The 12,273-nt window shown below is 40.4% G+C and overlaps 1 protein-coding gene across 6 annotated transcripts in view; it reads left to right on the forward strand.

The window, feature by feature from the left end:
- Window positions 1-12,273, forward strand: part of GRID1 (glutamate ionotropic receptor delta type subunit 1) — a 703,469-nt gene that overhangs the window by 655,354 nt on the left and 35,842 nt on the right. For all 6 annotated transcript variants that reach the window (XM_083740291.1, XM_083740292.1, XM_083740295.1 and 3 more), the window contains exon 13: window positions 2,773-2,968. In XM_083740291.1, coding sequence (XP_083596417.1) covers window positions 2,773-2,968 — 196 coding nt within the window. The remainder of the gene's footprint in view (window positions 1-2,772; window positions 2,969-12,273) is intronic.

A 12,273-nucleotide genomic window follows, 5' to 3' on the forward strand; every position in this document is an offset into this window, starting at 1 on the left:
ATCTCAGTTTTAGGGAAAATAACAGCAATTAAAATGCATTCTTTATTGAGAATGCTATACCCTTTTCAGGAGTTACCCGTTTCCAATAAAACCTACTATTGGCAAAAGATAACAGAATGTTATATATTTGGAGCAAGGGAGAGATCACAAACAAAGAAATAATTATCTATACAAACCAGTCTCTAAATGATGTCTCTTAGTTTGCACTATAGGGGGATGGATGATTTAATATTGGCAGGCGGATGCCAGTGACCTGTTTTGTTTTGTTTTCACTCTGCTACTTGGTAAAGGAGATGTTAGGTCTGTGGTGCTCTATGATTAATAATGATCACCCAATGTGATCATTTTAAAAAGCCCTTTCAAGTCGACACAACTGAGAGCTATCAAGTGACAAGCGATCAAATGATGTACAACTATGAGTGATCCAATCTCTTGTTGGAAAACACTTTGCGGGGGAGGGGAATCTTAATTTACCAGCCAGATAAAGATGGTTGAAACGTTTCCCTCTTGGTCTGGCTGCTAAAAAAGCCTATGAATAAATATTAATAAAGGGAAGGAAATTACCATTTCAAATATGCTGGATGAAAGTGATAGCTCTGGTGTTCTGTGGCAGTTATATATTAATTTAGCAGTGGCTGTCACAGCAATAATTCAGAGCACTTTCATATTTAGGTTCAGCTGCGTAATTCATTTTGATCTCCCACATTCATCAAAGCATTGTTTTTGTTTATGTTGATATCATGAAGCACAGAGAGAAGAGTATGGAAGAGGAGATTCACCCCCTGAAAGCATCTCTATCCCATATGCCTGTTACAGCAAGATGCTGTTTTGTTCTAATTGTATGTAATTAATGAACAATAATCAGAAAGATGTCTTCACTGTGAAATCATGATTTAGTTTTATTTTCTCCTATCATGTATAATTCATTAATCTCAGTGCGCATTGTACACTTCTGCTAATGCTGAATGCAGAAGAGAGCATTTAGTAACTACTGTTTAAGCTCAGCATGCCTCTTAAGAATTTCTTCAGCACATTTCCAGTGTATTCCCTTACCATTCATTAAGTACTACTCATTAAGTACCTGCATTTGTAAATGCAAGGGAGGCCAGCTCAATCTCAGTTCCAGATAAGATGCCTGGAGACTGGCAGAATATATTGTCAAAGTGAGTTAATCAGGTGCTACAAAAAGCGAAGACTCAATTGGCTGCTAAAGGCAGGTCAGAGAGTGGAGGTCTAGGAATGACAAATACTAGTAACAGGGCCACCCCTCTGGGAATTCATTAACTTTGAAAGAGAACCATAGGGGAGGTAAACTGATTAGGAGATACCTGTTGATAGCTGAGATATGTGTGTCCATTGAGTACTCTGATATACATAAAACAATACAGTGGTACCTTGGGTTAAGTATTTAATTCGTTCCGGAGGTCCTTACTTAACCTGTTCTTAAACTGAAGCACCACTTTAGCTAATGGGGCCTCCCACTGCCGCCGTGCCGCCGGAGCACGATTTCTGTTCTCATCCTGAAGCAAAGTTCTTAACCTGAAGCACTATTTCTGGGTTAGCGGAGTATGTAACCTGAAGCGTATGTAACCTGAAGCGTATGTAACCCAAGGTACCACTGTACATATCTTTCAGCATCAGCGGGTGATGAAGTGGAAGAAACACTTGTGCAAAATTAGCCAATTGAAGCAGAAGAGAAAATGGTAGCTAAAAGAAAGTGTGAATGTCTGCACAGACTGAAGCACATTTATACATCCCTTGCTGGAAGTTCCTTTTACTCATGTGTAGTCCACCACAGGATAGTGGGAATCCCACTCTAGGTGACAAATAAGTGGGTGGTGGTAAGGAGACAGCGTAATTAATAGGACCAGACATCCACTGCTAGTGGGCTACCTTTACTGGATTGGCACCATGCACCACAATCACCTTTTGCTACACTGATGTGGATGAAGAAAAATGGAACGCAAAATTATGGAGTGGGGGAATCATCATGGAATCATTGTTTTAAAATATGATGGTCTTATATTGTTGTATTTATCGGCAGCAACGAAGGCTTACTTGTGGTTACTCATACTGGGATGCATGTATTGAAGTTTTTAAGAAATAACAGGTTTTATCCAGTTGGTGTCCTTGCACAACTGAAAATGCTTTTGATCAACTGGAAGGGATCCTTTAACAGGGGGAGGGGTGTAACCGTCTTAAAAAAAACAGTTTCAGGAGACACAGGGGCCTGCAGGAAAGAGGGGGGGATGCAAAAAACCCTTCCCTCCTCTTCCATTTTCAGACATCTCTGCTGGAGCAATAGTACTAAGAGGATCGATTCTAGTCTTGTTTAATGAAATTAACAATTATTAGAAGCTGTTTTCCTTAAACTGACAGCCAAATAATCGGTATAGATGCATTTCTGCAATGCACACATGTTCTATGACTACAGTTCTAGGATTTTCTTCCTTCTGCAAGATCTATTGTGTTATTTGTCATGTTAGATTTTTAGGGGAAATACTGAATTTCAGGCTAAAAAATCTTAAAACCTCAAGTCCCATGAAAGGAGCCATAGGGTGGCTTGTTCTTCACATCCTCCCCTCTCCCCCCACTCTGCTGCCATGATCAATCTTGTTTTCCTTTTCCAACCTGCTTTTAAGTTCCTAAAACAACCAGGAGATCAAAGAGGTGCAGTTTGACCCAAGACTTCTTTTGCTTCCTCAGATTGAGAAATGAAATATTGATGTTGCCCCTCATTCCACAAACATTTGAATTCTTCTTCCATTTCAGAACATTCCAGGATCTTTCCAAACAAATGGATGTATCCTATGGTACTGTCCGGGATTCTGCAGTTTATGAATACTTCAAAGCAAAAGGAACAAACCCTCTGGAGCAAGACAGCACCTTTGCTGAGTTATGGAAGACTATCAGCAAGAATAATGGAGCTGATAACTGCGTGGCAAATCCCTCTGAAGGGATCCGGAAGGTAAGAATGTGGGCATCATTAATTTACCTCTAGGAGGTTTGTGTTTAATATTTTCATTGAAGATAAATCCGTTTGCTGTTCTGTAAAAGCAATGAACTGGCATTAAGAATTTTTAAATAGATTCAAAAAGAAACCATCTAAACCGCAGTGATTACATTGCCATTTATTCTTCCCAAGAAAGCTGCAAATCTGTTTGGAACGAGATTGGTGTGATTTTTTTGTATTCTCTCCCCACCCCACCCCCTTCTGAACTGAAGCTTGCACTTAGGTGACAATCAAAATCATATTGCCTTTGATGAACCCACAGCAGGAGTCCAGAGAGCCCATTGTGAATGGGTATTGTTCTAATCCATTAAAACTTTCATTACATCCCTTGCATTGTGAATTTCTGATTCCTACCGTTTTCTTTCATATCAGCGAGGGTGTTAGTCCTTGTCATTTTATGTACTGAGTCAGTTGCTAAGCCAGTGGTTTACATTCAAGGTCTGGTCTAAATTTGTGCTTGGAATTTTGGTGTAAAGATTTGCATCCCACCAAATATAGCTTCACAGAACCTTTGTGTGTGGAAACAATTGGGTGGATGTTCAGCTACGTTCCAGCTGCCAAATGGAAATTTTTCTGGGGGCAAGACAAAGACAACCCCTTTCCATTTTTGTGTGGCAAATCAGGGGTGGGTGGGGTGTTGGATCTGTCCTGGTTCATCTGTTCTCCCCACAGAGCTTGCTACACAGCACTCTGGAGAGAAGAGGCTCCTTTTGCTCAGTTCTTTGCTTTTTTTAAAACAGGATTCACCTTGCTGAGCTGCAGCTTGGAGGATGAACATACTGTGGGTTTGGCTACACCTAGCTGGTACTCAGCTGAGCAAGGCAGCTGCCACGGCAGAACTGTTTTTTATTTTATTTTAAAAATATGCTGCATAGTAAGGAGATAAGAGGCTAATTGCCCAGAGACCTGCGGGTATAGGCCAGTATACAAATTTAAGTCATTATCATTACCATCGTGGGACCAGGGCTTTGACTGGCCTCCTCACTCTACTCCCAACCTATGCAGAACATGGTGTAGCAAGGATTGCTCATCTTCACTGATACCATAGTTTGTATTTAGATGCATATCTCAACTCTTGTCTTGGTGATTATTGTTTCATGCAACTGGGTTTGCAGTTAGGCTGCATTGTATAGCTGCTTCCGGTGTCCAACTTCCAAGTCAAATGTCATTATGCATTCACCCATCCATACAACTTTTGGTTTCGGAGATGTAATTCCACTCAGTCATGCATTCCTTCCCCCATAGATTGGTTAGATTGGTCTCAACCAGGGCCAGGGCCTTTTCAGTACTGGCCCTGACTTGATGGAACGCTCTGTCACAAGATACTAGGGCCCTGCAGGACTTGACATCTTTCCGCAGGGCCTACAAGACAGAGCTGTTCTGCCTGGCCTTTGGATTGCATTCAGTCTGACCCTTATGTTTCCTTCTCCTTATGGTTTTGATCTATGGGCTACTATTAAAATGAGGCTGCATTTTAAATTGGTTCCCCCCCCCTTTCTCCCCCCCCATTATGTTTTTATTGTGATTTTACTGGTGTTAGCCACCCTGAGCTCGGCTCTGGTCGGGGAGGGTGGGGTATATGGTATAAAGAGTATATGGTAGAGGAGATAATAATAATAATAATAATAATAATAATAATAATAATAATAAAATCTCCTCTACCATATACACTCACATAATTTTAAAAGCCTTCAAACCTTTTTTGCTGTTGATAGATTCAAGTGGCAGTTATTGGGTTCAACGATCAGAGGTGACTGGAAACCTCATACTGAACCCTGTACTCTGGTTCCATTATTTATTTTAAGTGTCAGCTCAAAGCTGGCACATTTTGTTTATATGCCACAAGGCAAAGGGATGTGTTCAGACTAGAGCAACAATAGAGGAACCATCTGACTTCTAGCCCTGTGGCAACTTAGAGACCCTTGTTATATGTGTACTTCCTAATTTCTCCTGTGCCGTATATATCAGTATGAATGGAGGGTAGATACCATTGGAAGAGTACTTGGTAGAACTAGACAACAAATGCAGAGAATGTGGCACAAGTGCAAAACAGTGAAAACATCTTAGCCGTACCATGGCATTGCTCTTCCCTTGTGCTAATGTCTCTTTTGCTAAAATTTCAGTAATTTTCTGGAAATACTCCCTGTCCCCCGTCCTGAGCAATTGAATTTAACCTCTAGCACTGCATGCTATGAGAGCAAAAATTCTGTGGAAATCAACAGGACAAAGAAATGCAACCTAACGCTGCCTTTCTCTCCCCCGCCTCACCTCCTCTCGAAAGCCTGATTGTCACATTCATTTTTTGATGTTGAAAAGTTGCTACAATGTGACTTTCACCTTTTATTTCCATGTGATAATCTCTCCTGAATGTGCCCCCAACTTGCTGAGATCAGAGATTTGCCATGTCTTTGGGAAGCCACGGAAAGCTGTCATTCTGCAGGGCACAGCAAAGCACAGAGCTCCTCACACTGTGTGCCTTCAAAAGAAATTTCTCCACATGAAAATCACAGGCAAAAAGTCACATTGTAGGGAATTTACCATATCAAGGGTGAGTGTGAGAACTAAAGCACGCTCCGTGATTATATTGCATTAATGTAGACTCACCAAAAAGAAATGAAAAATACAATTTGTGTATAAGGTTTAGATTCCAGTGTGGATGCTTCTACTCAAAATGCAGGTAGATGGTAGGCAATATAAAGCTCTCTAAGGATGTCCTTTCCTCTGTTTTCTTGCTTCCAGTATCCGTAGGCATTATGTTCCACATAATTATAGGAGCAGTGAAATTATTTAGTTTAAGGAGAAAGCCCTTAACATTTGTCTGACAGCTATGCAGACCTGGTATCAGAGGTCAGCATTGCTAGGCATTGAATTATTATTATTATTATTATTATTATTATTATTATTATTATTATTCCCATTGCCTGTCCCTAGAATCTACTGGTCCTGTTGCTTCTCCTCCTTGCTGTTCAGGGCTGTTCACTTTCAGAGTGAGCAAGGAAGAAAAGAAGCAATGAGGACATAAGAGAAGCCTGCAGGATCAGGCTAATGGTCTATCGAGTCTGGCAAGGTGTTCTCATAGTGGTCAGCAAGGTTCCTGTGGGAAGCCCAGAAGAGGACTCTCCCTTCAGTCTCCAGCAACTGTAATCTCAGTATGACTTGCCCTCTTGCTCTCTCTGGCAGGTGGTTTCATATGGGCACTGGGAGGAAGGCAAGTAAATGGGCTGCAGTAACACCAGCAAGGGAGACAAGATGGGCCTATTCAGAGAGGGCAGCCCAATGAAAACGTCTTGCCCAAAAGACCCCCAAAACTTGAGATTTCCATTGCTGCTTTCTTTCATAATTCCCAAATGCCAAATAGAGAAATGTAAGAAATGGAATCCATACTGCACAACTTGGAGTGTCCTGAGGTGTTTGAACAAGAGAAGCCCTCAAGGAATTATCTTTCATTCATATTCTCCCCCTCCACACACACAGAGAGCACTTGGGACTTGTTCATTGATGAAGTTGTCAAAATTGTTAGGCTCCTTCCAAAATACAGAGAAGTTTGAAATTTCACGTATCGTCCTCTAACACATCTTGCTTACTAAAAAATTCTGTGAATTGAACACACTTACTTCCCGCTTGACCCTAGCCCAGCTGTGGTTGCACTGCAACTCCCATCATCCCTACTACTGGTCCTGCTAGCTAGGGTTGATGGGAGTTGTAGTCCAACAACAGACGGGGACCCAAGTTTGAGAAACACTGGATCATTAAATCCTCTGAATTAGTCAATTGTTTGTCCCATGTACCAAAGGTAAATGTTGGCATCACTTTTCACTTCAGGTTTTCCCTCTAAATACGAATGGGCAGAAATTACATCAGTGACTAACACTCTTTTCATTTTTATGGGGGGGGGGGGGAATGATGAAAAGTCAAAACCCAGACCACCTATTTATGTTGTTTAAAAGATTTTGATGGGCAGAAAGCAGAGGTAAATATCTGACACATCCCAAAAGTACTGCCATTCTTCTAGAGCCCTGTGACTTCAGTTCTGTTTGAGCAGCTATATCGATCTAACATCAGGGATTTTAAAAATGTAATACCCCCTAGGCAGTCATTCCCAGTCTTATCCATCACACATCTCACTCCATCCATGATAATGCTTCTCTGTGCTATAGCTGTCATTGTCCTATTGGAAAAAAATATATATCTATTTTTACAGTAAGAGACTTTTGCAAGATCAGCTTACTTCAATTTTTAAAAATGGGATATACAACAGTAGCACATTTAACATTTCCTTCACCTTTTTGTCACTTTTCCATAAACATCAGTTTAGATAGAGTGAACACTCACACAACGGGGGGTGGGAATCAATAAAAGTTGAACAAACAAACAAACAAACAAACAAACAAACGGCTGGGCAATGAGCCATCACCAGCATTGTACTAAGATACCTCTCAAGTCACTTACTACTTCTCATGAAATCTCTATTGAAGTGACCCTTCGTTCATTTCTTCATCCCCCCATAATTGGGCACAACCCCCCCATTGAGTCTAAAGATGTACCAACCTGCCTTAGAGAAATTTAAATAGTTTTATCAGAACTGTTTTGCTTTCTCTCAATATCTCTTAGATCTGATTAACTTTAAATTTTGCTTTGGGTGAAATATGGGCATCAACTGGGGGAGAAGTGAACCCACTGAAACCTCTTTTGGCTTTCCTGGAAATGTCTCTGCTGGTTTGCCTGCAAAACACCATAAATCCCATTCACTTTGTGCAAAACGCAGTGGCAACCGTAGTCTCCTCCCTGTTCAGAAGTGGGAAATAACTCCGGTATAGTAGACTAGATGGTGCAGCGACTCAATGTCTAGCGTTCCTTATCTCATGGTAATCATTTGCTGGCTGTCAGACGGCATGTGATTGGAGCCATGAGCTTATGCAGAGAAATCTTCCCCAGTGAGTGAAGGAGGAGCACATGACACATCACATGTCAGTTAAATCAAATTGAGATGCACATCCTTCACATGTCATCGCCCTGAAGTGGAAGGCTTTGTCCTTGGGGTTCTGCTTGGGAGAGTGAGTATGTAATGTATGTCTTGTGCTACTGAACGTGTTCTGCATCATGAATTTGATTCTTGCACCATTGAACTTGGTTAGAAATTTCCATTGACTTTAATGAGCTTTAGATCATGCCCTGATACTCACATGCCCCCTGATTAGTTCACTTGCTGTCTGCTTTGCCATCTTCAGCCTAGGGGTATTGTTTTAATTAGCTGTGGTCTTTCTGGGTCAGGTGCATTAGTTTCAGACTTTTCAGCTCATTTTCTCATTACTGAACCCTTGGTGTGTGTGTTTTGTTTGCCTCTGAAGCTACCGAAATAGGAGAAAGAACGGAGCTGGCTTTGCTCGAATGTCCTGCACTGCAAAAGCCATGCTGAAGCAGTATAATGCACATCTGCTTAGGAGCCTTATGGAAAAGATCTAGATTACACGCTGCCTTAAGGTGCAAAAATGTCACTGGCAGCTCAGACATATACCCCAAAATGGCTAAAAGCTATAAGTGTATGGAATCAGGGTTTTGCATGCATTGCCCTAGCTAAACAGGAACTTTTGTTTTTGATTCCTCAGTCGTATTCTTCAAGGACTGAATATACCGCCCCCCCCCCCCTTTCGTGGCAAACAGCTGGTAATAGGATTACAGTTTCTTTTACAGAACTGCACACATACAGCCTCAGATGCTATGTATACCCTTTGTTGGGTGCAAAGAGTTCAGCTGCAATCTCCATATGCATATGTCACCATTTAACATCCATCTATTATGTCGGATGCTGAATGCATGCATAAGAATATAAAGATACATATTTTATAACCTATTGCATAAACACCCATTTATTATGGATAGATTTATTTAACATTCATGTTTCAATGTCACACGGGCAAACTGGTTGAATACCAATGCATTCCATTTTGGGATTCACTGTAGAATTGGAAAGTTATTTAAATGTATATGATAATATTGTCAAATTAAGTCTGATTCTTAATTTTCTGGCACAAATGGCTTTTTAAAATTACATAACTCGGTCTGCTTAGCCCCAAAGCTTGAACGGCAGTGTAGTTCCATTCTAATACCTGGCTGACTTAGGTGCCCCATGATTAAACCCTGGCATAAACCAGGCTTAATGTTTAGTAACATTTTCAAATAAAATATAATGCTCATATTATATTTTCTTCACAGCTCACTGAGCGTTTTGGTTAAAACAGACAAGTTGTTTGTGTCAAATACAATGCCTAGACATCATATATATTTTCAAACATAAATTAGCATTAGCAAATGGAAGCAACAGGGGAAATGTTTCCATGGATGGAAACTTAACATGCCATTGGACTTCAGTGGAGACTAATCTGAAATGTTAACTATAAAAAGCAAGATTTCTTATATTTCCATTGGACAAAGCTGCTTGCAATGAACTGCCATTTTCTTAAAGGCATGGGAAGGCGGTAAAGACCTAAAAGTTGTCATACAAATCCAATCCCCACACTTTACCTGTTAATTGGACACAAGACAGCCATCAGTGTGAAAAGGCATTCATATTAGAAAAGTAAATATCTGCCAAAAAAGAAAAAAAAATCATGCACAGACAAATGGGAAGGAAGCACCTTTCATCCCGTTTCTACCAGGGAGTTGTGAAATTACATCGGATAATAGAAGGAAAAGGCATGAAATGCCACCTTGTAAAATAAAATTACTTGACAATGAGAAACGAAGAAAAATTCCACACTCATCTCAGTGACAATTTGCAGGGCTGGCCAAAGGTGTTTTGCTTCGTGCTCCCATGACACATGCAGAAGTCGACTAGCTCAGCAGTTCAATCTTTCTTCCATTTAGGAGATAGGACAGCATCTTCCACCATAGCTGAAGGCAGCAGTTATGGGGCACACTTCGCTTTGTCCTCAGGTCCACTCCCCACGTCCAGAATCTGCCACCTGACACAGTTGCCTCGTTCTGCCTAATCGCAAGACGGACCTAAACAGTTTGCACATGGTTGCTAATTCATGTGCTTTCTATTGTCCTTTTAAAATGTCACTGTTGTTCCGATGTCATAATCCACTACTTTATCTCTCAGGCTCATAACATTCAGTTTCCTTAGCAGTTTTGTGAAATGAACTTTACAAAATATGTTTTTGGAAGCTTTAGGTAAATTTGAGCAATATGTTGTTGTTTTTTCAGGTAATCTAGCAGGTTTAAAAGGTTTTGCCTCATTGTATAAGCCTTGCAACTTCAAATTTGCCTTGGTAGGTGCTTTAGAGTTTATTTGGTTGTCTGAATCGTTTTACTATAGGAGAGGGTAGAGTTCCCTCCACAACCCAGTGCAGTTTTTAGGGTGGGCATACAGGTGAAGCCCGCAGATATACTGAGGAACACCTTTAGAGAGAATAGTTCTTTGAAATATCTCTGGAAACACTTTCTAATTTCCTCAGGTTTCTGAACCATTCTCCCTTCAATCTCTAGATTTGTAACAGTATTGAGTTTTTGTCTCTTTTTCAACTGCCATGCTAGCAGTTTCCAACACTTATTCGCTGATTCAAAGGATCTTTGTTTCATTTGTTTAATTTTCCATTCCACCTCTTGATTTATCAATTTCGAATATTGCGCCTGGAAAAATTTCACTTCTCTTAGCACATCCTTCGACTTAGGCCTAGATCTTAATTTTTTCTCTCCTTCTCTTATTTTCTCCAATATCTTCTCCTTCTTTTCATTCCAGAGCCTTTTCTTAATCGTGTTTTGTTGTATTAGAAACCCTCTCATGACTGCTTTACTTGTGTCCCAGATTATTCTTTTTTCCACGGTGGTATTCAAGTTTATCTCAAAATAGTCCTTTAAGGTTTTTTGGGCCTTCTTAACAATCTCCTGATCTCTTAATATGGTGTCATTCATTTTCCATCTAAAGGATCCGGTTGTATTTAGTCTCAGTTCCACTTTCAAAGCATTATGGTCGGAGCAAGTTTTTGGGCAGATTTCCACTTTTCTAGTCTTAGGTACCAGTCCTCTAGTTGTCCATATTTGGTCGATTCGTGTCCATGTCAGATGAGCTTCAGAAAAGAAAGTTCCTTCTTTCCCTAGAGGGTTCTTAACCCTCCATATGTCAATTAAGTCCATATTGTCAGTCATTTCAAAAAAAGTTTTAGGTAGTCTGCCATCTTTCGATATGTTGACACTTTGTGACTTATCCATGTTTACAGACACAACCCCATTCATATCACCCAACATAATGATGTTATTGTAGTCCAGGTAATCCAGCATAGTCTCATGCAGCTTCCTGAAAAATTCCGATTTTCCCTCATTTGGAGCATATATTCCTAATATCAAAAAATTTTCTCCTTGTGTCTGTATTTCAATCGCCAAAATTCAGCCATGTTCATCTTTAAATAAAAATTTCGGTGACAGGCTCTCCTTTGCATATATCACCACTCCTCTTTTCTTAACTTTATCCGAAGAAATAAATTCTTGGCCTAGTCTTTTATTAATTAGCACTTTTCTGTGGAGCCTTGTCACATGTGTTTCTTGTAGGCAAATAACGTCCAATTGTTCTTTTTTCAAAATGTGGAAAACTTTTCTTCTTTTTTCCGGGGAATTTCCGCCATTTATGTTCCAGCTAAGAAGCTGCAGAGACATCCTGGTTCAATTAGCGGGTCCTACAATGGGGTATCTAGGTTTCCCTCCGATCCCGGAGGTGGTAGTGCTGGTCCAGATCCAGACGGTGTAGCTTTTGAAGGTGGTCCCGGTGGTGGTGGTGGCCAAGAAGCTGCGGCTCCTTTTTGCAGGTCCTCCTCGTGGTCGTATAGGAACTTCTGCTGGTCTTCAGGTGATTTAATTTTTATTTTCCTTCCTTTGTAAGTAAATGATAGTCCTTGTGGAAACTCCCACCTATAAGGAATTCCGTTGTGTCTCAACAATTTGGTCAAGTCTATATAGGTAGTCCTGAGATCCAAGAGATATTTGGGTATATCTCTGTAAATTTCAGCCTTTTTACCTTCTATCTCCAAAGATTTCTTGAAATGTAGGCCTAGTATCTTATCCCTCTCTTCTCTTGATCTCAGAATAACTAAACAGTCTCTGGACTTGTCTTTCTTTACAGATCTTCCCAGTCTAAAGGCTGTCACAATTTTAAAGTCCTTATCTTCCTCAATTCCCCAGAATTTGGAGAACAAAAGTGTCAGAAATCCCTCTAGGTTGTCTTTCTCCAGTTCCGGGATGGCCCTTATCCTGAGATTATTTTCTTT

The sequence above is a fragment of the Podarcis gaigeae genome, assembly GCF_964106915.1.
Source record: "Podarcis gaigeae genome assembly, chromosome: 5".
NCBI lineage: Eukaryota > Metazoa > Chordata > Lepidosauria > Squamata > Lacertidae > Podarcis > Podarcis gaigeae.